Source organism: Coffea arabica, chromosome 6c, assembly GCF_036785885.1.
Source record: "Coffea arabica cultivar ET-39 chromosome 6c, Coffea Arabica ET-39 HiFi, whole genome shotgun sequence".
In the NCBI taxonomy this organism is placed as follows: domain Eukaryota; kingdom Viridiplantae; phylum Streptophyta; class Magnoliopsida; order Gentianales; family Rubiaceae; genus Coffea; species Coffea arabica.
Genome location: NC_092320.1, coordinates 55924114 through 55951635, shown reverse-complemented (window position 1 = coordinate 55951635; position 27522 = coordinate 55924114). Strand labels below are relative to the sequence as shown.

The window sequence follows — 27522 nt, the reverse complement described above, 5'->3', positions numbered from 1 at the left end:
CCCAACACCTACCCTATAGATGAAATCCTATTATTCATGCTCCCTCCTCTAGAAAGAGAGTCTTTTTTGAACCGGAAAAGTTTGGGTAGAGCCGATCTAAGTAAACGTCCTGTAGTGTAGCCCTCTGCTAGGGTCCTCCTCGACTTCATGATATATGGTGTTGTATGGAAACAATGTTCCCCGCCTTAGCTTGAATGCAAAACTAGAGATGACTTAATGGTAATTGCCCTCTAACTGTAAATATCTTTTGACTACATATATATATAAAACATATTTTTCTAATGCTAAATATGTATGATGTCTTTCACATTTTCTGGCAACAAAATAACATAGGCTAGTCTAATGCTTAACAAGTTGATCATATTGGTTAGAGGCCGGACTGCATCTCTCCCTAACAAGCGTCTCATAGCTTCCATCAGCCTTCTTCAACATCCCTGGTACTGGAAGTGGAGGGTACCTACAATCAGGACCACAGAATATATCAGATAATAGACTTTTCTCAACAAATTCTGAAAATTTTATCAGGTAATAGACTTTTCACTGCATTTCAGCGAGTGAAATAATTTAGATTCTTAACAAATCCTCTGTTTCCATCGACCTCTACATGAATTTAATTAAATCTCAAGAGGAATAGATATTAGTCGAATTTAACAACGTCAAGATACGAAACCCGTTTTACACCTGAAGAGTGTTCGAAAATGAATGTGTCGTGCATTGTCAGAATGTGCGTTTTCAGAGGATTTAAGTATTCGCTCCTTGCTTACCGCATCAAGCTTAGGAGGTAAAGCCTTCTCCTTGGATGGGTAGAGCACATAGTGTTGCAGGATGAAGAGAATGTCAAAGAAAATGGACACCTGCATGGTTAATTCCAGCAGACCAAAAGAAATATAATTAGTAAGATTCAAGTACAAATGACATTATGAGGGACAAAATCTTCTTTCTTTTAGCACCGAAGGAATTTGTTTTATGCATATTTAGTAAATCAAACAAACACATTTACTGTTTTAAACAAGGTCGAATCTGTGCGTATTCCATTTTTATCACAATTTTCTTGCGTAATTGCTGACTGCAGGAGTTAACGGAACAAAGAGAAATGCTGATCATAAGTTTTTTGTCTTCTGGGACTCAACGTCAAAGTGAAAAACAGTTCAGTCGTTATTATAAAACGGGAAGCTGGTTATCTTCATGCCAGCACAAGATTTCATCTTTCTGAAGGAAGGCCACGGGTGTTGAAACTTGAAGGAAGGTCGATAAAACAATAAAAGAATTATGATGAAGCTCAGAATTATCAGATAGAAAAAGTCCATACCAAGGACAGCAGAGTCTTGCCTATGTTTCCATAGAAGTTCACCCAGGATTCTAACAGAAACATGGATGAAATATGGTTAGGCATTGCATTACAATCTTCTAAGTAACCCCCCCCCCCCCAACCCCCAACCAAAAAAAAGATCCAAATTATCCCATTCATGAATCTTACTTTGATCAATGGATTGCACAGCCATTTGTGCATAGTTGGTCACACCACCAAGCAAATCAAGCAAAATGTTGCCGATGCTCCATCCAATGGTGCTCTTCCTTTTGAAATTCATAACAGCCTAAGTTACACAGCAAGTCACCCATGAGAAAAAAGAAAAAAAGACATCCTTCAGAAACTGAAATGCATCAAAGGCACCCAATAAGCTTGGTGTATTAAAGAACGGATGCAGTTTCACTAAATCCTAACCTAAGCGAAAGTATATGTAGTTAATATTGGACAATTCCAAAGATAGCCAGCCATAGGAATAACCTGAGGAATGTATTTGATGACTGTCATGACAACTTGCACTGTGCTGCATATACAGTAGAAAGAAAAGGTAAAAAGGTCGCCACAATCATGGTAGCACCATTAAAAGGTAATCTTTTTAACCAAAAATAATAGCCCAGAACAGAAGTATCAGTTCACAATGATCAGAGATGAATGAGGGCTTCATCAACAGACCATTCCTCCATAGCTATGCAAAACACGTTCAGCAAGATTTTCAACACTTTTAACAAGAAGTGGAGCCAGCAACATTGACTTCGTTCGAGTTAACAAGAGAAGATGTACAAGAATGGAGTAAAACAACGCATCTTACTTGAAGCATGACACCAGCCAAAGCCACTTGTGGTGAGGAACTGCTACAAAAACACAGACCGCTGCAGCTAACCAAGCTACTATGACAATCGCGGTTGCAGTTCTAGAAATCTTTTGATGTCCACGCTGGAAAAGAACAGAATTTGGGGAACCGGGGGGTGTAGAGTTAAGTGACAGCTATAGGAATTGATGCGAGTAATCATTGGCAATCTAAGTTACAAACATTGTTCCTGAGAACAGTGTTATGAAGTACGCGCAAACACTCTTTTAGAAAATTACACGCAAATTTTCCTGTTTTCAGTTATCTTTTAAGACATGCAGGAAGCATCAAAGAAGGATTTAAATAGTTACCTCGTAGATTGCAATCTGGAATAAGGTAATTGCAGTTAGCAGAACCGCATGGATTGAGAAAGCTACGTCATTGGCAGCCACTGGAATCATCTGCAATAGACGAATCAAGGAATAAGATCAAGTAAAGGTTCAGAGAATACTCCATCCACTTGTCAATGTACTGATTCAACCTCGCACAAGGAAAGAAAGCAGAGCACTAGTACAAATTACTTAAAAAAGCTCACGCTGCATATAGCTGTTGGTGACGGGAACCAGCAGACCAAATAAATCAAATTTACCCTCCAAAAGAAGAGGATTAGCCCAGGACTAGGATAACATTCGATTAGTTCAGAGCATTGATCTCTTTGGCTTATTTATCAAGATTTGACAACAATTATCCTTTAAAAGTAAATTAATGATCAGAAGAAGCACGTAATCATAATGCTTAAAACTGAAATACATTCTAATTGAAGCAAGGGTATTCATGAGTCCAGCAGACATCCACCTTTGGATATACGCGTTGCTAATAGGGGAAGGGGAAAAAACAAGGCAGAAAGAAAGAATAAACCTGATCAAAGCCAAATTTTTGGTGGTACTGGCGTTGAACGGCAGAACTGAAGAAGACGGAAGCGTTGTAGATGAGATAGGAAGAGTGCTTTGTGAGATTCAACACCACGAAATCAAAATTCAAGCCCACAACGCTGCACACCGCCGCCAGCCAAAATAGTGGTTTTTTTAAGCGGACGGCCCCCCCAGAAGAAAAACTATTAATTAGTACTCTCACGATGAACCATGAAAGGCTGAATATTGAACGAGAGGAAAGCGAAAAGCTAAAAATGGTATTGTGGGGGAAAAAAAAAACCTTTTACGGCGGAAGTTCAAGATGACTTGGGGATAGAAGCTGATAGACCACGATGCAAACGCAATCCAACCCAGAACATCATGCAACACTTGCAGCGGAGTTGAATTCCACGACGACCCCTGCCCAGCCATCTCGCTTTCTCTTTCCTCTTCCTCTACTCTTATGGAGTATTATTACTATACAGAAAGAGTTCCAATCTCTGGAACCGTTGCTCAAATTTCTGTCTTGGAAGAGAACAGGGAATCTTTGAGCACTTCAGCCACTAGCAGTTGGTTATCAAATGTACAACTCGAGAAAAGGAAACCATCTCAGAATCAGAATCTGATGGGATCACAGAAATCCGCCTATGCATGGATCAATGGCATAAAAATGTTGTGGGAATGGAAACTGAATGGCGTGCTGCTCTGTAGATATAAGACGTGAATGACTCAAGCAGTCATGAGTGACTCAAAGGGTGGGAGTAGGTGTCGGAAAGTTGCGAATTGACAGCCGATAAGGAAAGCAGCACGAGTCCCAAGAAAAAGGCAATTTAAGGCAATTAAAGGTCTCAGCTGCTCCGAAGCAAAACAATCAACAGCGCGAACATCATATAAGAGTGAATGCTGAAGAATGAATATTGCCCCCGTAGCCGTCTCAGTTCATACTCCATAACCAAAAGTGGATGCTGAAGAATGAACGTTGCCCCGGTTGCCGTCTCAGTTCAGACTCCGTAACCACCTGGTGAAGAAAAAGTGATAATTTCCGAAACCTCAGGGACAATTTCACTGGCCTATTTTAAGTTTTAAAAATTACAGTAACTTTTCTTAAATTTTATTATCTTGAAACATCTAACCCCAACCAACAATTAAAAAGATAATATTATGAGAGAGAAGATAAGATACGATCTCATCATTGTCCCTTATCTACTAAATCTTTTAATTAATCTAATATCAGTTCAAACATTAAAAAAAATTAGAATTTGTTATTTATCATCAAGGATTAAATCATATATGGCATTAAAAATAGGGTTAATATCACTTTGTCCCCCTAAACTTTGGACGATTATCCACTTAAGTTCCTAAACTTCAAAATAGGACACTTAAGTCCCTAAACTTATAAATACCTCCCACTTAAGAAAAATTGTTAACAAATCCTAAATGCCGTTGGTGGTTGAAGTGTCCCATTTTATAAGGATTTAGGAATTTAAGTGTCTCATTTTATAAGTTTAGGGACTTAAGTGAAAGGTATTTATAAGTTTAGGGACTTAAGTATCCCATTTTGAAGTTTAGGGACTGAAGTGGGTAATCGTCTAAAGTTGGGGGGGGGGGATAAAGTGGAATTAACCCTTAAAAATAATACATCATTCTATATATTTCACTTAATGTAATGTCTAAATTGTTCTTTTTTATTACAAATCCATTATCAAACATGATCAATAACAGATAATAAAAAAATTGTAATAAAAAAATTACAAAGAGTGAACTTTAATATCATAAAAATATCAACAACTAATCTTAATACATTAATAAGAACATTTATTATGTTAAAGTTTGTTTTCTATAATATTTTGGTTGCAAATTTTTTAATTATTTATTGTTGATCATATTTGACAATAGGTATGTAATTAAAAAAAGAAATTTGGATATTGTATTAAGTGAAAAATACAAAATGATATACTACTTGTTGATATTATATGTGATTTGATCCCTAATCATAAATAACAAATTTTAGCATGTTTCTTTAATGTGTGGATTGATATTAAATTAATTAAGAAATATAGTAGATGATGGACAATGATGAAATCATATTATTTTCTCTCTCCTATTATCGCTTTTTAATTATTAATTGGACTTAAATGTTATATAAAAATTTTAACTTCAAGGGAGGATCGTATAATTTTAAAAACTTGAAGAGAGGCTAGTAAAATAGTCAGAAAGCCCGGAGGAGGTTTTTGAAATTATCCCTAAGAAAAATTATCAATAGATAGAGACTCCACTTCCAATTGTTATACCTTTTCCCTAGTTGTATTTATTAGTTAGTGTTATTAGCTAAATTGGTATATTTTTAGTTTTGTTTTAGATAAGTTAATATTAGACTTATTTTTTGTATTTGGTTTAGTACATGTGCCCTATTGCTATAGGGATTTATTTCCCAGTTTATATAGTACTCAATCCACTTTAAGACTTGGTTAAATTACATATTACCTTCCCGTGATTTCGTCAATTGTCACATGACCTCCTAACATTTCAAAATATCCACTTCACCCTCCTATAGTTTTATATAAAAGTGAAAAATTAACAAAAAAAAAATAGCCTATGTAACGTTGTCAATTGAAATACCAATAGAGTTTTTCTAATGGGTGCCTGTAAGGCACTCGTTAATGCATCTAATATTCAAATAACCTACCATATGTATACATACTAATAATTATTAATTTCTCTTGCATTTATATACTTCTCCTATTTAATCTTATCTACATTTACTTTTAGTATTCATTTACTTTCCCTAATATGGCACCAGAAATATATCTTAACAAGCACACTATGAGCACCTTTTAGACAGACTCATACCAATAATACTCTTACTTAAATGCTAAATCAATTGGTAGCTTAACTACTTTATATAAAAAAAAATAGGAGGATTACGTGGATAAATATAAAAATCACATTGAGATAAAGTGGATATTTATACAAACGAGGGTTATATAGAGATTAAGATTTTATCACACAAACTTTTAGAGTGTGTTTGTTATAAGCACTGTAATTGATTGTGTATTTCGTCCATTCTCCACTTAACATAAAATCATAGAGGGTTATGTGGCTATTTTGAAAATCTTAGGAGAATCATCTAGCATTATATAAAATCAAAGGGGGCTATAAATAATTTACCCTTAAAACTTTGGTCCCTATTATTTGTATATAAAGGCTTTGTAGCCCATGAATTGTATTGAACAAAAATTGTCTAAGAGTTTGCATCATTAAAAATAATATTGCTCCACATTTGTTTATGTTTTATTCTCAATTCTTTAGACTTGCGTGCTGTGGCTCTCTTAAATAAGTCAGTGATTTTTGTGACTCTTTTCATTAATTTGACAAGTTTTCTATGCCAGCGGGCAATCATGACAATCTTTTGTGGCTCTCTTCATTAATTTGATGAATTTTAGTACCAACACACAATCTTCGCTCACGTTGTTTAACAATATTGATATGCTAAATCCCACCCCGAATTTATCACAAAAGAAAAGGCAATTAGAGGTGGTAATTTGTCCCAAGTTCCAATGGGTTATCCATGCTCAAAGGAACTTTGGGCGGAATAGGTGTTATAATTTGATATTGAATTTAAAATGAGACATATCCCAATTGTACTCATTAATTGATCGAAAAATATTGGGAAATACTTGAGTACCCATTGGGCTCAAATATGGGTGCCCACCCATATTTGGCACCTCTTCGTGATATCAATGAGGAGCCTGTTTGTCCTAGGCCTTTTGTTTTTTATTTTGAGCAGCCATCCTTCACTGAAGAGAATATCAAGAAGCTCAGTTGGCGGGAATTCGTAAAATTTAATCCAGATTCTACTCATTGAGAATGGAACTAATTGTGTATAAACAAATACTTTGACATGATTTCCACTGAATACTTTGTGTTGTATCCAGAGTGAAACCCTTGATTAGAATCGTGAAATAAAACAATGGAAATGTTGAGGTTGACAAAATTTCTATATGGTAGAGCTCAATAGATTTTTCTTCTGTCACTTGTTTTGTATTTTAAATGTTCCAATATTGTACAAAGAAATTGAAGCAGCGTTCACATAGGCTTAACTTACATCTAGGAATGCCAATTTCTCTTTGGGTAATCAAAGAGAAGGATCCCTTCTTGCTGTGAGCTTATCTTGTAATTTTCTATTCAATTGCGTAACTTTAATCAAATGTTTTATGTTATCGAGTATCAAGGCGGCTAAGTAGTTTTCCTAAGAGCTTTGCATAGAGTGTAAAATGAATTCATGAAAATATAAATTCATAATAAGACTAAAAGAAATTTAATAAATAAAAAATATTAAAGTTATTTAAAAAATAAAAAAAAATGAATTAAAGAAAAAAAATATGTAAAAAATAGATTTGAGTATTGGGTGGGATCAATCTAAATCCATCCCAAAGTGATCCCGCCCAAATTAGTCCCAAAATACAAATGAATAAGATTAGTCCCAAACTCATATGACTCGATTCCATCTCAAATCCAAGCAAATCCCGCCATCCCGTCCATTTTGCCACCTCTAAAGGCAATACTAATTGGTTAACAAAGATCTCACTATTAATTTCTTTGAAAAAGTAAAAATTATTGTAGAAAATATCTAGAATGCTTTGCTTGGGGTTGCGATGCTTTTGGTAAAAAAAAAAAACATTTTTAGGTGTTAAAGTACTTTTCAAGTATTTGATGAATATCATCCCATAAAATTAGAAATAAAGCTTTTAGTATTAAAAACAATTTTAGCAAGAACTCAAATTTGGTGCTTTTAAAGTAACTTTAATGATTTAAAAAATAAAACATCAAATCTAATTATTTTATCCTATATTATAAACCAAATAAATAGATAAACACTTTTAAAAATTTTTAAATTACACATTATTTAATACAATAAGTATTTATTGAACTATTACCTTCAAATAATATATTTAAAAGTAATTAAGCAGTAAATAAGTACTTTTATTAAAAGATCTAATAGAGAAATATTTTTTAATAAGTTACCGCAACTTCAAACGCCCTTAAAAAGGGTAATAACAGTTATTGCTTTCCTTCTTTTGATTCCAACTCATTCTTCTTCTTCTTCTTCTTTCTCTTTCTAGCCACAGTTTGGATTTTGTAGTGAACCTTTACTCTATTTTGTCGTGTAGAAAGGAAAAGCAATCTTTATTTGAATTTACGAAATAGTTCTTGTTGTTTTGTAGTAAACAGATGGAATTAGGCCAAGTGCTTTACAATAACTTGAGATTCTCGGTGACATATTTTTTATACCAATTCAATGCCACCTATAATATTACGCCAAGTGTCATGTTATTATTTACACTTGTGTTAAACCAAATCAAGTTGAATTATTAAAAAATTAAAGTGTAAATAATAATAAGACACTTGGTGCAATACTATAGGTGGCATTGGGTTGACATAGAAAACATGTCACCGAGAATCCCAAGTGCTTTACAATAACTTGGGATCCTCGGTGACATGTTTTTTATGCCAATTCAATGCCACTTATAATATTACGCCAAGTGTCATGTTATTATTTACACTTGTGTTAAACCAAACCAAGTTGAATTATTAGAAAATTAAAGTGTAAATAATAACAAGACACTTGGTGCAATACTATAGGTGGCATTGGGTTGGCATAGAAAACATGTCACCGAGAATCCCAAGTGCTTTACAATAACTTGGGATCCTCGGTGACATGTTTTTTATGCCAATTCAATGCCACTTATAATATTACGAGGTAAATTCCCTTTTGACCCCTTAAACTATACCCTGATTCCCACTTCAATCCCTAAACTTCTAAATGGGACACTTAAGTCCCCAAACTACTGAATCCGTCCCAATTAAGCATAACCGCTGACGGACTCGACAGAATCGTCAGTGTTTTCCGAGTGTGCAAAACAAGCGCCGCTGACCAAGGGCAGGGATGGAAATTCAGAGAAAAGATATAAAAAGAAAAAGAAATAACCGTATTAAGGAGGAAAACTTTCCCTCCTTTTATCAAGCACAATCAGGTCAAATAAATGACCCGATCCAATGCATAAAAATGGGACGAATTGTGCCCTAATTACCGAAATGAGGGGTAAGAGCTTCTTGGTGGAGAGCTGGCGGAAATCTAAAGATAAGAAAGAAGACCAAGGAGAGATGGTTAGGGACACATGCAACTGTGGAAAACAAGCATTGATGATGACATCATGGACTGATTTAAACCCAGGAAGAAGGTTTTGTCGATGTCCAAATTACAGGGTGATTCCATTTCCATTATATCTGTTTGCATTTCTTCCCATGTGGTTTTGATTTGTATGCAATGCACCTAAGTAAACTTGTATTTACTCTCTCAATGGTGTTGTTAATGCAGGAATCAGAGGGATGCAGGTATTGGGTTTGGGTGGATCCTGAGATGTGTCAAAGGTCGAAGGATATAATCCCTGGACTGATAAGAACAAAAAATAAATTGGAGGCTAAGATTGAGACGTTGCAAGAGAACTCAAAGCTGCAGGAAGCAAAACTAAGAAGGCTGAAGATGTACTTGTTTGTTCACTGGGTTGTTGCTGTTGTATGGATCCTTTTGTTCAACTCTGGGCCATAAAGGTCATCATTGGAGTTTGACAAGAAAATGTCCATCTATGTGGAAAAAGAAGCAACGCTGTAGTAGAGGGAAAATGGTGCTATGCATGTAATTGGGATGGAAAAAATGTAATTTTATCTCTCTGTGTAAGCTGCGGTTTCTGGTGTAATGTAGCTATGCTTGAAAAAGCAGTAGGGGCTGACATGCTCTTTTGTTTGAACTTTAGGGACCTAAGTGTCCCTATGTAATGAAGTATTGTTTATAAATCATCCATTTTATGTAGTTGAGGGATTAAAGTGTCCCAACTTATTGAACTACTTTTGTCAATGGATGATGGATGATACACCTGTAAACATTTGTAACATCATCCACTGTTTGACACAATAAATGCAATTGAAAATGGACTGAATTTGATCATTTAAGAAGAAGACATGTTTAGCCTTACACCAAAAGACCAGAAGTTTCACAAATTTACAAAACAACAGTTGGAATTTCTTGGCATTAACAACATCATTTGCCATTTACAAAACATCAGCTCCCTACAAAGCAACAGAAATTCACAAAACCCAGCTAAACATGGAGCTGCACATTGGCATTTACAAAACACAACTATTTTGGAGGCTGATTTAAATTTCCTAACTTTGCAGCTTCATTTGCATTCCCATGGAGCTGCACATTGGCAATGGTAGTTGAATGATTTACGTGACCTGCTGCTGCCTACAATGTAGACAAATTTACACACATGTTTCCCCTCCAAGTGAAGGGGGTTGGTTGAAGTCGTCCGGTGACATGGCTAGTTGAACCAAGCTCTTCTGTCTGCCTATCATCAATGTATGAGTCTGGTGGTTTCATTGTTATCCCTGGACTGTGTGAATAAAATTTGGCACCAGTATTGAAGTTCAACTACATGTCACGAGATAAGAAGTAGTTAATAGGATAGTGAACATTTTCACATCTCACACAGTATAAAAACTGAAATTTCGAAGCACTTACATGTCCAGATTCAGTATTGTGTGGAGCTGTCTCATATGGGTTGATCAGAGAATCTGTTGCAGCTCTGTTGAGTCCAAGTTCTCCAGTCATGTCCAGTGAGTTTCTAAAGGTCCATTGCCTCAGCTTGCAACCTTTCTTTGAATGGCCAGGTTTCCTGCAAAATGAGCATTTTCTTTTGCCCTTGACTGGTTGTTCTCCACCAATTTTCTGTTGAGTCTGACCTTGAGGAGCAACTGTGCAGCTCTCTTGTGTACTTAAGTGAGTCACATTAGAAGTAGTTGGACCAGTACTGGTATGCCTTGTTTCATTTCTGATGGCATCTGTTTGTTGTGTGCTGGTCCCACTAGCTTCCTTATCCATATGGCCATCTCCTCCCTTTTCTACTGGAGCAGTTTGCTGATTTTTTTCGGGCAGCTCCTCCTATTATGGTCATATTTCTTGCACAGACTACAGCTCATCTTAGTGCCAACCTTGCTAACTTTGTGAGGTTTAGATGGATTCACACATGACTGGCTGTTCCTATCTTCATCTGGTCCCTTTTTCCTCGCCTTTTTTGGCCTTGCAGGTGATTTCCCATATTTTGGAGGCTTCATTGGTGGTAAATCTACTGGGGCCCACACATTAGGTCCATTGATTGGATTCAACACAGGTTCATAACTCTTCATGTATGTAGTCTTCCAGTAGATAGGTGCCACATTTTTTTCTGGCTTGTCACGTCTCCTATAAATAGCAGCCACTGCATGGCCACATGGGATTCCCCTCAGTTGCCATTTTCTACAAGTGCAGGTCTTGCTCCTCAAATCAACGACAAACTGGTCACTAAAAGGACAGCATATCTGATACTTCATTGTGCCAGCGTAATAGCAGATGCACATGCATTGCTCTTTCTTGGCCTTCTCAAGAATGTCAAAAATTGCTGGACATAAGAGACCTGACAAATAAAAGGGCAAATTAGATATTGAACATAGGGTAACTAGAAAGAAGTGCTGATAAAAAACAGTAAGCAAGTAGCTTAACCTTCATACTTGGACATTGTCTCTCTATTCTTCTCCATTCTCTTCAATAAATATAAGTAAATAGTTTGCAACATGCCTATGATAGGCAGTGATCGTGCCTTTAAAATAACTGAATTAAAAGATTCACACATGTTATTAACCAATATATCGCAATCCAATCCAGTCTTGAAATGAGCCATTGACCAAGTATTGGGGTCCTTTTCATCCAACCATGCATATGCATCTAATGATTCTTGCTTCATCATCTCCATTTCTGCTTTGAAATGAGTCATATATGAAGCCCTTGCACATCGCCAAAGCCTATCTTTAAGAGCAAGACCTCTATGCATTTGCTTGAAGTTAGTGTAAAGGTGTTGGACACAACATCTATGTTCAGCTTGTGGAAGTTTGTCCCTAACAGCCTGAAGTAGTCCCTGTGCAACACTGCATAACAATCACATATGTCACATTAATATCAATAGTATAACATAAATAGTTAATGGATAATAAATTTATTAATTTGTATTAATAAATACTACCTTCTGTTTGTCAGTCATAATGCACCAGCAACTAGAGTCTTCAATTTTTAAATCTTGTACAAGCAATCCTAAAAACCAACTCCAATTATCATAATTCTCTGCCCCAACAACTGACATTGCCAAGGGAAACATTTTGTTATCACCGTCCATTCCAACTGCTGACAAAAGCTGCCCACCATATGGACCTTTTAGGAAGCAACCATCTAACCCAATCCACTTTCTACAACCAGCTAAAAAACCTCTCTTTATTGGTTCTAAGCACATATACAGCCTTCTAAACCTAGAAACACCATCTTCATCTACATCAGTCTCAACAAACACAGTAGATCTCGGATTTGCCCTCCTCAATTCACCACAAAATGATTCCAACATGGTGTACTGTTTGTCATGGGACCCCTGAATAGTGTCTCTAACTTTTCTAAGTGTTCTATATCCTTGCTTAAGGCTGAAATCAACATTTAACTCCTCAGTTACTTTGGTCATCAACTCATGCACTGTCATAGATGGCGTTTTCCTTACCTCATCAACAAATAGTTTGCTAGCCAACCTAGATGTCATGTTTTTATTGTGGAACACTCTTCCACAAGTGTGCTCATCACTAAGTGTTTTATCTGAAAAGTATTTTCATCTTGCATTTTAGATCCAAATAGCTGCCAGTCACAACTTCTGCATTTCACTCTCACCCTCCGTGTATCATTTTTCTTGAAATACACATCTCTCCCATCCATAATTGCTTGGATTCTTACAGCCAACCTGAATATAATGACTGATGTGAACTTCTGACCAACTTCAAACTTTGATTTCTTCATGTCTGTTTGCTCATTAAAAACTGGAAATTTAGGCCTCCTTGTCTTACTATTCCCATCTTCATCGGATTCACTTTGACTCTTCAATTCAAATGAATCATCCGAGTCATATTCTGATTCAAAGTCATCAATGTTAATCATAGCCGGGTCATCACAGTAGTTAATTTCAATAGGTGGGTCTCTCTTCCTTCCTGCCTTCTTCTTTCTTTGCTCACAGCAATGAGAAGGACCAGGTTTATTGCAATGCGAAGGGCCAGCTGAATGTGCACCTAGGTCTCCTCCAAATGTTTGACCAATTTTGATGGCTTCATCTAATATGTCATTGTCTCCCCCTTGATCCTCATAGTCTGAATCTGCAATCTTCTCATTAACATTGACTCCATTTTCTTCCTCTTCTTGTCTGGCAGCATCACATTCTGTTTCCCCTACACCACCTTCATTGCTGGCTGTGTTTTGTGCATTTTTATTACAATTTTTACTTTGGTCATCTTCTTCTCTGACTTGTGCATTTGAAGCTTCAACACAGCCTTCAACATCTTTTTGTTCCTTTGCAGCATCACTCCTATTATCAGCTTTCTTTTCTACCAAATTTTCAGTTTCAGTCGCTTTGCTATTCACGTCTTCATATTCTGCTTCATCTTCAGCAGCAACACTATAAAATTCCTCACTTTCTGGTTCAACATCAGCACCTTTTGAGTGCTTGTCTACAGTTTCTGGTGCTACTTCAATACTTTCTGGTTCAACGTCAAGACCTTTTGCTTGCTTGTCTGCAGTTTCTGGTTCTACTTCTGGCCCAGCACTACAGGGTGCTGCAGCCTGTGAACAACCTTGTGACAAAACTCCAAGAAACACTTCTGCCACCCTATGTGGTGGTAATGTGTTCACCATCATCTCACAATCCCTATCACACATACAAAAGACCAAGCCTGTATCCAATGTCATCCCTGGTAGCAGATAATACCACCCAAAACGATCTTCTGCATCATACCCAAGACGGACTCCACATTTGTCTAGAGCTACTAATGACCACATTTCTGGGTTGCATCTATCTATAAAATCAACCCGTCCCCCTATATACTGTTTGTTAGGAGAGTCTGTGAAGGTCCCTTGATGATGTATCTTTAAGGAGAAAGGTTCAGGCCAAGTTCCACTATCACCATTTCCTGGTTCAAAGAAAAAAAATTTTAATTCAATAATTAATTTTTTTTACACCTTTTGCAGTGGATAGGGGACCACAATAATGTCTGAAATACAGGGAACAGCATAAACATTCGACATTAAACAATTTTGTCTTAACATTGCCTTAAAAAATACCCCAAATTATCAAATTGCCCATACAGGGAACATCATTAATTTTTTTTACACCTTTTGCAGTGGATCGGGGACCACAATAATGTCTGAAATACAGGGAACAACATAAACATTCGACATTAAACAATTTTGTTCAAACATTACGGTTTGAACAGCATAAACATTGCCTTAAAAAATACCCCAAATTATCAAATTGCCCATACATTCGACATTAAACAATTTTGTATACCATATTTTATCACAAACAGGGTATAACATACAGAGGTCAATCTGGCCCTTTTTACATTACACAATATCACTACAAAACCTAACCGACAACACAGCGCAATAACCCAACTACTATATACGCTATTATCCAACAAGCAAATAATGACATTTTAATATCATTTCTCTTACCGGGAGTGGGAGTGGGAGTGGGAGTGGGCTTTCTCTTCTTGTTCTTCAATGGCGACCTCATTTCTCCATCAGCCCTCTTGAATGTCGATCTAGACTTTCCCATTTTACAATGCTAGTCACCTCTAACTCACAGTCACAAGAATGTCAAAGGTATAGATTAGCACAAATCTGCTAACTTCGTTCACACCGTCCCTCTCTCTCTCTCACTCTCTCTATCTGTTCAAATCCACGGTGAAGACTGAAGACGACAGAAACAAAGCTGCTTCCCTCAATTTTCTTTTCCCCTTATACCTAACGGGCGAAATTACAATTATGTCCTGGCTATTTCAGTTTTCATGGCTTGCTTAGTCTGACTAACGGCGCTTGTTTTGCACGCTCGGAAAACACTGACGATTCTGTCGAGTCCGTCAGTGGTTATGCTTAATTGGGACGGATTCAGTAGTTTGGGAACTTAAGTGTCCCATTTAGAAGTTTAGGGATTTAAGTGGGAATCAGGGTATAGTTTAGGGGGTCAAAAGGGAATTTACCCTAATATTACGCCAAGTGTCATGTTATTATTTACACTTGTGTTAAACCAAACCAAGTTGAATTATTAGAAAATTAAAATGTAAATAATAACAAGACACTTGGTGCAATACTATAGGTGACATTGGGTTGGTATAGAAAACATGTCACCGAAAATTTCAAGTGCTTTACAATAACTTGGATCCTCGGTGTCATGTTTTTTATGTCAATTCAACGCCACCTATAATATTACACCAAGTATCATATTATTATTTACACTTGTGTTAAACCAAACCAAGTTGAATTATTAGAAAATTAAAGTGTAAATAATAACAAGAAACTTGGTGCAATACTATAGGTGGTATTGGGTTGGTATAGAAAACATGTCACCGAGAATCCCAAGTGCTTTACAATGCCACTCGTGAAACTTGCATGCACTGCATTGGAAAGAGTTCCACTTACTCGACCCAAGATCACTGAGAAATTTATGAAGAAATTCCACCAGGATTTGGTCTCCTGTCGAGCTCCAGCGGACAATGATCTTACCAAGTACCAAGGGTGGTGTTTTCAGTAGGTGCCTTCTTTTCTTATCCCTCTTTATGTGTGAATTTCTGAGTGCACATCCCTTGTTGTCTTGCCTTTGCCGGATTCACCTAACAGGGTGAAATTTGTTGATTACTAACTTATATTTCATGAGTAGCTTTTATTCTTCAATCACTCCTTTTCAACCTCTTCCTGGTCGACATAAATGCAATTGCCAAACCATTCCTCTGTCTGCTCATCTTCTGCCTCCCAAGAACAAGAAGCAAGGCAAGGATATGACTCATAAGGCAACATAAGTACCAACAACAGTATCACTGTAATGCAATAAACAGTCATACTCAAGATTCTACTGACTTTTTTTGACCTCGACATTTGAATTTGTTTTACTCAATCATTACCTTTCAGCCTCTCTTAACACTAGTTGGCACTTGAACACATAGACCTGTTCTGTTTTGAGTCAGGACGCCATTACGTACATGATGCTTCATAATGGTCTATGGGAAAGTGCTTTGTCAAAGCAAGTGAAAAGCTTTTATGTTTGTTTTTAGCCTTGGATTCTCATCCTCAGACAATTGCAAAATGTTTCTGACGGCCAATTTTCACTATATAAATAAAGGAAGATTTATGGCATGGAATTGTCTGCTACATATTAGTAATGTGATGGATTAGCTGTTCAGGAAAAAGTTATCATTAGAAATTTCTTGAAAGTTTACCATGATTTGCTGCTTATAATACACGTAAGAAGCTATGTCTGAACATGAGGACGAATGGTTATTGCTTGAATCAAGTAAATGCCCTGTATATTCTCCCTTGTTTTGAGCAAACGGTAAATGTCACCATTTCATGCATTTAGTTCTGATGAGGTGTCTTCCTCTCGGCAGTGAAAACTATTTTCTTAATTGTTCACCTAATTTGTAGAACGTCAAGTTGAGAAGATCGACCCGTTGTTTAAATGGTTGGAATCGAAGTTTGGGTATAAACCTGTTGTATATTCCGGTTTCCTTGGTGGTAAGCAGGAAGAAGCTCTGGTAACAGCCATTGAAGGCCTGCTCAAAAGGAGATTGCGAACTAGTTGCTATTGATGCAATTGCTGCAGCTGGTGCTCATTCTTTAGTTATAACCATTGGAATCTTTCGTGGTAGATTGAATACTGAGGAGGCCATTGAGCTTATTAGACTAAGAGAAGATTTACAGGTTCTAGTTTATGTTGTTTCTTTTATCCTCTTGCTCCTCTGTTGCTTTATGGTGCTTTTGCAGGTAGACAACTGGGGTCTGGTTGACGGTGGACATGACGTTGATATTGCAGATCTTAAAGTTCAAGTTGCATCTGCTGCTGTCTTGGAGTTTCTACAAGGAAATGACTTCTGTATGCTTTTCTCTTATAAGCGTATAGCTTTTTTTCTATTACTTCTGCTTTTCATGTGTTGTTTCACCAATCTGCTGTTCTTTTTAGCATCTGACTGGACGAAATTAGTAAGATAGCACAAACCTTAGATCTGAATGTATTGAAATGCTTCTTTGACTGGAATGTATGCACGCTTGGAGAAGTTGAATTGATTTAAATGTTGATATTCGTTCTGTTCCTTTTGCGTGTTTGCACAACATAAATGTTGGATTTCAAAAAGATATCCTGCTGAATAGCTTGAGTTCCTAACTTTATTATTTGTGCATTTCCAGTTTTGCCTGTCAGAGTACAAGCATATTTACAATAAGCTTTCCTCATTCTGCACCTGGTTACTTTAAAACGTAATAAGATGATAGGTGGTAGATGACTGTGTAACTTTCATGCAGGATTAATAAAATTTAACAGCATAAATGATTTATACAAAAACAAGGTCAAGTAATCTGCAAGTATTTTCTTTGTTCCAGGACAGACATGCTACTCTTGCCCTCTGCCATTCGCTTCCCCAAATAGAAAGAGGATAATAGGAGACAGTTTGGGGGTGGGCGCGGCCAGGGGGGGGGGGGGTTCAAGAACTTTGTTCCACAGGATCATCTGATTTCCTGAAGCATGGTACTTTTGCGCAATAAGATACACTAGTAGTATTAAGTTTGAGACAATTAGAACATATTACATCATGATATGAGAAGTTAAGGCCCTTCTTTTCAATAACAACAGGCTATTCAATGACCTCGCAATAACAACAGGCTATGTCGCACAGTCACAGTTATTGTTGCATCCTAGTGAACAGAATGATAGACATATTGTTGGTCCTTTTTTCCTTTAACAGAATTAAGACCTAAAGAGTGAAATAGTTAGAGTTCCATTACCTGTTGCGGTAACGCATGGAGGTGATTCTAGAATTTGAGGATTTTGGAGAAACCTACGCCCATGGCTTGCTTAGACTGCAAAAGTCAGTGCCTCAGTAAAGACTAAAGACCATTAAAACCAGAAAAGTAAGTAATACCCACTGCAACATTGTTTTAGCAGGAAAAACTAGTGTGCCTTTGAGGTTGGTTGGTTGGTTGGTCTTCCAGAGTTTCTGCTCAATAGAGTTCTCTTATATACGATCCTCTGCAGGTTTTCAGGAGTTCAGGAGACCTAATGCAATTGATGTGACTCCAATAAACTATGAACTTGTGTTTTAAAATATTCTGCCCTTGTTATGTTGGGGATCACACAGCAAGTATGTAGACATAAAAGTCTTCATCTGTCAATTTTTTTGTCTCCGCTCGCTGTCGTAGTAAAATAGGCCATATTTGATCGCCTGAAAACAAATATATTTATCCTGTCGTGCGTTAAACCAGTGCGGTGTGCATTGCAGAAAATTCTTGCTACAGTTTACTAGTTGCAGAACTGGTTGCTTGGAGATCACCTCGTTGATTGGTTTGGTTTTAGGAAATGTAAGCAATGTGTGCATCAACCAATTGAACCCTACGTTACTAATCTGACCATGGTACATCAACTAATGAGTAGATCAATCATTAACTCCGAGACCTAAAAGCCAACACAGCTGCTGTAATTTCTACAGAAGTACCTCAACGAGCTAACAAGTTATAATTTCTTCTACGTATAGACAAGAATGCTTCCCAGAAAATCAAACTAGCACTATTATGTAAGCATTGCTAAATAACCTGAAAATGTAGGAATATATGCGGAAAAACTGAAATCATAAGATTGCCTAATTCTAAGTCTAGCACTAAATTCGTTAGGAAAAAGATAATAGAATAGTACTACCAGCTTGATTTGCTGCGACAGAGTAATGACTGATGATGACAGGAGTAATAGATGATCATGCTCAAAGTAAAGCGTTTTTGCTTCATCACCGGAGTTGCAAGCCAAAATATCAACAGAGAAGCAAAAAGTGTATTGGAAAAGAAAATGACAGAAAACATACTGGTTTAACATGAGATACAGTGGTTCCACAAAAAAAATTTTATTTGAAACAAAGATCTTCCTATGTTTGAAGTACAATGCACATCTAATTGAATTGGCAGATTACAAACACTGCACATCGAATTATTTCTCAAACAACTTCTGCTGAGTCCCTCAAAATAATCTCAGGAGAGATCAGCACAGATATACTATGTTTTCTACATTTCAAGAACCAAGAAGCTCAAGTTTCTTGATGTTTTGAATTTGCTTCCCAGGATTCAGTCCCTTTGGGCAGGCCCTGGCACAATTCAAAATTGTATGGCATCGATAAAGCTTGAACTCATCGTTCACTGCATCCAGACGTTCTTTGGTGTATTCGTCTCGACTGTCCATTATCCAACTGCATTTGAAAAGAAACAAAAACAGTAGGTAGATTGCTTAGCAATCTAGGCCAGAAAACATGTGCAAGGGACATGTATTTAAAATAAATTTCACAAGGAACAGAGAATGAACTTGGCCAGAACACAATTTGTCCTGAAGGGGTGCATAAAGTCAAACAATTTAGTCACACAGCTAAACTGGTGGATTAGAGTTAAAGTAAATCAATCACAAAACAGTGACACTGGATGGATTCAGACATACCGGGAAGCATGTAACCAACAGACCAGCCTAGATAACAGATCCAAACAACTGGGTATAAACATGTGCACCAACCAAAAGATCATCTCAAGTTGAGATATCGCAGAATTTGTCTTGACCTAGACACAAGATCCTGGTCTAGGTGTAGTATATCACAGTTTCCATCATGTCAAATAGACATCAGTCCAGACAACTTCTTATAGAGCTTCAGTGAATCCTCAGAAAGCACCTCCCATATCCAATTCTAACACAATATAAATCTAAGGGTAGTGTCATAGCACTCCCTTGGTCTAGTTGGGTCTGTATACCTTGTTGTTTTCTTTCTTTATCATAACAGGACTGAAACTAAAAAGAAAGAATCTGCCTTAGGCTCCCCCTCTACCTAGATTAGGATAGAGTAGGTTATACAATGTATCATTGCTGGCCAAAAAAAAAAAATCCAATTCTAACACCAATATATAGGTTACAAAAACCCCAAGAAGCCCATAACTAAGTGAAAATTTGTCTGGCAGACAGCTCTAGAAGACCCAAGTCCAGAATAGCCACACAAAATATGTCCAGCACTCTAAATAGACAAACGTATGCACATGGGAGATTGTCAGATACAAAAGAAGGTAAACTAAATCACAACTCAAGTGAAATTAGCATGACGTTTTGATTGGTGCTTTCTTCACAGTCAATTCACTTCAAATCCCATGTCAGGCCCCTTTAACAATCAAGCTCTTCCAACTTGAATGAAAGAGGCAAGAAATGCAAATGAGTACAGGAAATTTAAAAGGAAATGACAAACTTTATCTTCCTAGATTCTAACCATTAGCTATTCTCATTAAGCAGTGGCATGTTTTGAAACTACTCTACTAAAAGATGTCGATTTACATCAATAGCGTCCTCAAATAACCAGTTAAATTCAAATGGAACTCAGCCCAACAAATATAGACTTAAACATGCAGGTTATTTAAGCAAGAAACATAGGGTGTAGTAATTATTAAGCAAGAAAATCAGGGAAAATTAATCCCCTGAAATGTAGAATCAAGAAAACCGGAAGGAAGAATTCAACGAAACGAAGGAGTAGTTAAGTTACCGGTTGGCGTGGAGGAGGGCTGCAGGGCCGAGATAGGACTCAGGGTTCCACCAGTAACTGGGGCAGGAAGTGCTACAGCAGGCACACAGAATGCATTCATACATTCCATCCAGCTTAGCCCTATCGCTCTTGGACTGTGGTATCTCCTTCCCGGGGGTGGGCGAGGAGCTCTTCCTCTTCAGCCACGGCTCAATGGACTTGTACTGATTATAGAAGTTGGTCATGTCCACCACCAAATCCTTAATCACAAACATATGGGGAAGCGGCGTAATGGTGGTGGCGGACGACCCATCAGAATCAATCTTAGTCAAGCAAGCCAAGCCATTGCAGCCGTCGATGTTCATGGCGCAGGACCCACAGATCCCTTCCCGGCAAGACCTGCGGAAGGTCAGGGATGGGTCGATCTCGTTCTTGATCTTAATCAGGGCGTCCAACACCATGGGCCCACATTCCTTCAGGTCGATGTGGTAATCTTTGAGCTCCGGCTTTTGGGGGTTGTCCGGGTTCCATCGGTAGATTTGGAAGGTCTTCAGGCTGTGAGTCTTCTTGGCCTGAGGTTCAGCTTGCTGGGCTTCGGCCTCCGATGCGTGGGCCCGGGTTATCACCAGTTTCGCCGCCGGAGCCGACGACTTAACCCTAGCTATTGCTCGTCGGACCAATCCAGTCGCCATTGGAGCTGCTGATTCAGATGTTGCGGAGCAACAATCATCACACCATCATATATCAATTTGTATACTATGATGTGGCTGTTTAAGAGCCACAGTGTTCACGGTTTGGGTCGTGGACCGGATTCACCCAAGTTTTTTCCAAAGAACCGTTAGTCATTAAAATAAGGGATAATTTCAGAAACCTCCCTAAGGTTTCTAATAATTTCACTAGCCTCCCCTGAAGTTTATAAAATTATACAAACATCCCTGAGGTTAAAGTTTTGATAACAAAATTAATCGAATTAAAAAAAGTAACATTAAAAAGTACTTTAACGAGGGAGATGAAACTTTCATTTCATAAAGACCACTAACACATGTACATAAGTTATATAAGTAAAAGAATAAAAATAATTAAAAATTAAAAATAATTAATACATACATTTCATTATTCAAAAAGTTCACATTTAATAAATTAAGCAATACAAAATAAGTAACAGAATTGCACTAATGATTACAAGATTCAACAAAACAAACTAGTCATCTCTTTTGACATAATATTTGTTATGATTCTTGTATTTTTGAAGAAACAAATTTTTAAATTTTGCCTTTCTTTTCCCTCCTCCTTTACTAATATCTAATGATTAAATAATTAGAGTACTAATTAACTATTGGTAACTAATTAATGAAAATAATTGTTAAAAATTTCTTTAATGATGAACGACGACTTGTATTTATAAAATAACATCAATTGATATACCTAATAAAATCATAAAAATCATAACAAATATCATGCTAAAAGAGATGACTAATCTGTTTTACTAAATTTTGTGATCATTAGTGTAGTTATGTTACTTATTTGTGTTATCTGTAAAATACAACTTATATACAAATATAAGCGGTATTTATGGAATCAAACATCTTTTTCCTTAAAATAATTTTTTAATGTTACTTTTTCTTTTTGAACTAATTTTGTTATCAAAATCTTAATTTTAGGAGAGGTTTGTGTAATTTTACAAATTTTAGAGAAGACTAATGAAATTGTGAGAAATCTCAAGGGAGGATTCTGAAATTATCCCTTACAATAATTAATGCTTAAGAGAGGAATACATGAATAGACTAATATTCAAGCACTAACTATTTGTTCGAACTAAATGAATGCCAAATCATTTGACATACATCCTATCCAAAATTAGGACTGTCAATGGCGCTGGGCCAGCCCGAGTTCGATTCGTTCGATCCGATAAAAAGCCCAATGAACCCGACATTTTAGTGAGTCAGTCTGAGTTTGAATCTAAAAATTAAGCTCGAATTAAATATGAGTCGAGGTTGGGTTCTATTAGGCTCAAATCCAATATAGACCCGGCCCTTTAATTATATATATAATATTTATATTTTGATATTATGTATAATTATATATCTAAATATATTATTATTAAATACTAAATATATATATATTATAAAATATAAAAATACATCTAAAGACTCTTCCATAAGCTTTCTTGAGAGCCAATAATGCATAACTGAATCTCTAACTTTTCTTATTGGTTGAATAAATTTTTGTGTTAGCATAATATTGGTTGATTTATTTTTTATTTACAAACACAAATCATCAAGCATTTTTGGATTCAAATCACAAAATTATAAAAAAGTGTCAACTTTTAAAGATGTATTGGCTTATAATCGCATGTTTTATTACTATTTTTCATGCATTTTGAACGAATTAAATATAAATATTATTGAAAAAGTTTTGATTTATATACTTTTTAAGAACTATTATTTGTTCATGTTTAGTTTTAATATTATAATCTTGTAAATGTTAAATTAGTTTTATAACTTAATAGTTATAGTAATTATATTAAGAAAATTAAGGAGTAATAAGTGAGTTTGGGTTAAATCCAATTAAGACTCACAATCCGAATATTATGTGAGATGAGTATGAGCTTTATATTTATGAATTTGAATCTCATAGTTCGAAATCAAAAAATGTTTTAAATTAAATGAGTTGAACTTGACCTTATAAAAATCCGACTCATTAGGTCCGATTGACAGCCTTACTTATATACACTTTCCCTCCAAAATCCAACATCTTCCTTAAGTCCCAAGTTAACGGTCTCCTCCCCCTTCCCGGCAATTTTCAACAGATGTCCCAAAAATTTCCTTCCTCCATCCAACCTACCAACTTCGACTTAATTGTGATCGGTTCCGGCCTCGAAGAAACCATACTCGCCTGCGCGGCATCCCTCGGCGGCAAAACCGTCCTCATTGTCGACCATAACCCTTTCTTCGGTGGCCACTTCGCCTCTCTCCCTCTGCAAGACTTCACTGATTTTCTCCACACCCACTCAAAATCATGCCCGCAACCCGAACTCAAACCCGGATCCTCCTCCGGCGAATTCAACGTCCTTCCTCTGACCACTCGCCCCATGTACTCCTCTGTCGAAATTAGCGTATATTCCCCAGAAATTATTGACAATTATGGACTATTCAGCGTTGATTTAGCGGGGCATAGGGTTTTATTCTGTGCTGATCCTATGATGGAATTGATTTTGAAAACTGATAGGGTTTTAAATGTGGATATAGACGAGTTCATTAGGTTCAATTGCCTGGAATGGATGCGAGCTTCATATGTAGGACTGATGAAGATGGCGGTAAAATTTGTGGAATGTTGTGCCTTATTCGCGGAGCGCCATATTTATAGATAAAAGCTTGACTTTTGCAGAGAAGAATCAGCTGATGAGGTTCTACAAGCTGGTTTAGGGGCATTTTGGACATGGGAATGACGAAGAAGATAGGAAAATTCCAGAGGAGAACTTAGAGAGTCCGTTTTCGGAGCTAAAATCGTACAAACTGATACCCATTTAGCCCTTGCTCTTTTCTTTATAGATTATGATCAAGAATAACAAAATGATTAGGTTTTTCAAAGCTAAAACTTCTACTCTGTAGCTCCTGTTTTGCTCAGTTAGTTCAGAATTTCATATCTCTATAATCACTGTTGTTGTAGTTATTTAACTTTTGATTTTACCTGCATTCAGCATTTTTTTGACTTAAGTTTCTTTCACCTGTTTAGGATTATTCTGCACGCAATTGCCATGGCAGATTATGACCAAGACAATGTGGAAGACTGTAAATACATTCTTAAAACAAAAGATGGAATAGATCGCTTAATGCTTTGTCATTCATCAGTTGCCAGGGTATTTTTTACCTCGTTTCTTGCATGTTTTTACTGTTGTACATACATGATGCATGTCCATATTAGAACAGATCCATTCCCCTGTTTAATATACATTTGATAAATTGATTCCTCAGTAAAATGCAGTTCTTTTCATATCCAATTAATCTACACGCAAGCAGAATTTGTTTGAGATTAATTTGTCTATCAATTTGGCACTGTTACCTGTTGGTAATTGGCTTCTGTCTTGAAGCAAAATTGTCATTTATTGTTCTTTTCTTGGCAATAGATACGAAAGCCCTATGTTTTAGTACTTTTATTTCATATTTTCCTTTTCCAATTTTGAAAGTTGATACTTAAGGTATGTCATAGTACTATCAACGTTTGTAAAGGTTTCCTAATGCACCTGGTGGCATGATATATCCACCTTGCTGGCAAGGCGTAATTCCACTTCTAGCCTTTTTCTGTCGTGCTCATGCTGCTGACAAGGATTGTCTTGATGTAAGTGCTAAAACTTACGCTAAGTATTTCATCTAGACAACTCTAGTTGATGATTTGTGCTACATTTTTATTTGTGGTGGATTTTTACGGTTACCAGTTAGCTTAAGTTTTTTGGTTTGGGCTATGGTCTACCCCATGTACAAGGGAAAAGGGAAGATAACTAGGCAAAGACAAACATCACTGTAGGAGAAGAAAGATCATCTACTCCCATTATTTCTTGTTTGTTCTGTTTTCTTAATCCAATTTGCTGATCGGCAGAATTTCTATGAGTCATCTAGATGATTGCTTGTTATTTTGTTGAACCCTTATGCTTATCTTATGTTTGCAATTGTTCAAACAGGGTCAAGGGATGTCTGTGGTTGGTCTACTTACAGACAAAGTTTGACCAAGTTTCTTGTTTTTGTTGTATTTTATTTTTCTCTTCTGGATTTTGCAGTAAACATATCTGGTTATAAGAACTACAGGAGCTTATATCTGTCATTTTGCATATATTTTAGGTTGTTGGGGATTATAAGGGTGTTAAGTTGGATTGTGGTCAAGAATTATTCAGCCACCAGCTCATCCTTGCTCCTTCGTTTAATCTTCCCTCAGGATTAGCTGCTCCTCCAACACATTTTCAGCGGAATGGTAATCATGATTCTAGGCCGCAGGATGCCAAAGACAAGGTAGTTAGGGGAGTATGCATCACAGCAAGTTCCTTAAAACCAGATATAGCAAATTGTCTGCTGCTATACCCCCCTCAAGGTCTGCCCTGCATTCAATCTTTTTTTTTTTTCCTTTAATGTGTCTTTGGTTTTGTATGGTAGTTATGAACAAACTTTCTGTGTCTAGCTTTGTTCCCGGAGCGGCTGACATCAATCCGAGTCCTCCATTTGAGCAGTGATATGAATGTTTGTCCTTCTGGCATGTAAGCTATCGTGCATTAGTTTGTTGATTTTATGAAGGGGGAAAATGAAAAGCCCAATCACAGTGTCCATTAAGAAAGGAAAGAAAGAGAGAAATGACATGCAATTAAGATTTTCTACAACTCATGTTCTAAGACACATTGAATAGGTGCCAAAATATGGTTTAGGCTGTCGGGTAAAGATTCCCAATGACAAATTTTGTCTCATCAGCTTTTTGAATCTTGAAAGATGGTTTAACTAGGTTTCCGCTCTTTGGAGTCAAATTTGATCTCGTTTTGTTGCTCCCATGCTACAGGTTTGTCGATTATGTATCAACAATTTGTGAAGATGCAGCTCAAGGGAAAGAATTACTAACTACAACCATAAATGATTTGTTTTCTGTTCCTGTTTCTGGAAACTCTGAGGAAGATTCTGAGGATCATCAGAGTGCGAATACAGTAGTGAAAGTAAAACCCACTTTGCATTGGAGTACTGTGTATATACAAGAGCAAACTGTGGTTTGTCTCTTACTGTTTTCCTTCTTTTGCTTTTTGAATCATCGCATCTTTACTTTGGCAACTAATTACTCTATTCATTTGTTTCTCACAATTTTTCCCCTTTGTTTCCAGGTCTTTTATGTTTTCCTGGTCTGATATATTCACTGACTTCTCCAGCTGATCGCCCTTATTTCTGTGTGGTTTTTAGGGTGTATTTGATGGTGTTATTTCAGCCTCTATGCCTGACGGAAATTTGCAACACAACAATTTTGTAGATGCATCAGAAAAGGTAGATGATATTTTGGTTAGTTTAACGAAAATTGTCTTGGTATTATTCGCCAATCTCGACACCTTTTCTGTTGCATGTTAAGACTGTCACTGAGATAGGGACTTTTGTACTTTTCATGGCAGCTATTTCAGAGCATGTATCCTGATGAAGGATTCTTTCAAAGGAAACCTCATCGAATGAGGTCATAGAAGATGGTGCCTCCGAGCGCAAGTGTTGTGATTTTTGCTTGAGCGAGGATTCGGAGAAAACAGCAAATATAAAACACTGGGGATCTAACCAATTCTATAATACATCAAAAGCTAAATGTTGTGTGAGTTGAGGAAATCAGTTGAATTTTTTCGCTTTTGCTGCAGCGCGGTTGAACAGCTTGCTTCGAATAGGTACAACATAACTGCTTCACTACAAATGAAAGCAGCAACAAAGCTCAAATTGAATCAAGTTCCAGTTATTCAATTTTGAGAAGTATTTCACAGGGTCTATAAAGGAAGTTTACGGCCCTTACTCCTAACTGGAATGCTTCCTTCTTAAGAATCGCCATAGAAAAATCTCCACTAAAAGGAAACTAGTTACTAGATGCAAGATTGCCGATGGTATGAGAGTAAAATATTCTGTATCCGAAGTGTGGATACACACTATTCTCCTCGGAAAATGTTCTTAGATGTAAAAGAATGTAGTATATTTTTGGATGAAATGAAGTTAAAGGGTGTGGCAGAGTAGAAGCAAAATGAAACAATGTTTTTAGACATTGTGAAAGGGAATTTTACCATTTGGATTGCAAATTTATCTCAAATAATATTTTACTTGCATTATAAATATATT

The 27522-nt window shown here is 36.7% G+C and overlaps 4 protein-coding genes and 1 pseudogene across 7 annotated transcripts; 3 read left to right on the top strand and 2 right to left on the bottom strand.

The window, feature by feature from the left end:
• Positions 1-231: 231 nt before the first annotated feature.
• On the bottom strand, positions 232-3862 carry LOC113691932 (cystinosin homolog). 4 transcript variants are annotated; one of them, XM_027210257.2, is made up of 9 exons: positions 3306-3862; positions 3012-3144; positions 2465-2554; positions 2115-2239; positions 1787-1829; positions 1478-1595; positions 1310-1359; positions 765-854; positions 232-457 (listed from the first exon to the last, which is right to left on the bottom strand). In XM_027210257.2, the coding sequence occupies exons 1-9, from the start codon at positions 3434-3436 to the stop codon at positions 416-418; spliced, it is 822 nt and encodes a 273-aa protein (XP_027066058.1). In that variant the 5' UTR covers positions 3437-3862; the 3' UTR covers positions 232-415. The 4 variants fall into 4 exon arrangements, with proteins under 4 accessions (XP_027066058.1, XP_071910031.1, XP_071910033.1 ...); XM_072053930.1 differs by having other exon boundaries at positions 682-854; positions 3012-3207; positions 3306-3581; XM_072053932.1 differs by having other exon boundaries at positions 3012-3207; positions 3306-3581.
• A 5238-nt stretch (positions 3863-9100) lies between these two features.
• On the top strand, positions 9101-9614 carry LOC140008807 (uncharacterized). Its single transcript, XM_072053692.1, has 2 exons — positions 9101-9271; positions 9384-9614. Exons 1-2 carry the CDS (start codon positions 9101-9103, stop codon positions 9612-9614), a joined length of 402 nt encoding a protein of 133 aa, XP_071909793.1.
• Positions 9615-14774: 5160 nt separating this feature from the next.
• Positions 14775-18269, top strand: LOC113693303 (uncharacterized; annotated as a pseudogene).
• A 772-nt stretch (positions 18270-19041) lies between these two features.
• On the bottom strand, positions 19042-21484 carry LOC113694148 (succinate dehydrogenase [ubiquinone] iron-sulfur subunit 2, mitochondrial-like). The gene is made up of 2 exons (XM_027213006.2): positions 20717-21484; positions 19042-19396 (listed from the first exon to the last, which is right to left on the bottom strand). The coding sequence occupies exons 1-2, from the start codon at positions 21385-21387 to the stop codon at positions 19222-19224; spliced, it is 846 nt and encodes a 281-aa protein (XP_027068807.1). The 5' UTR covers positions 21388-21484; the 3' UTR covers positions 19042-19221.
• A 2020-nt stretch (positions 21485-23504) lies between these two features.
• LOC113693302 (rab escort protein 1) lies at positions 23505-27522 on the top strand. Its single transcript, XM_072053690.1, has 9 exons — positions 23505-24011; positions 24121-24203; positions 24431-24554; positions 25374-25412; positions 25531-25777; positions 25865-25940; positions 26234-26435; positions 26623-26703; positions 26826-27522. The coding sequence occupies exons 1-9, from the start codon at positions 23505-23507 to the stop codon at positions 26889-26891; spliced, it is 1425 nt and encodes a 474-aa protein (XP_071909791.1). The 3' UTR covers positions 26892-27522.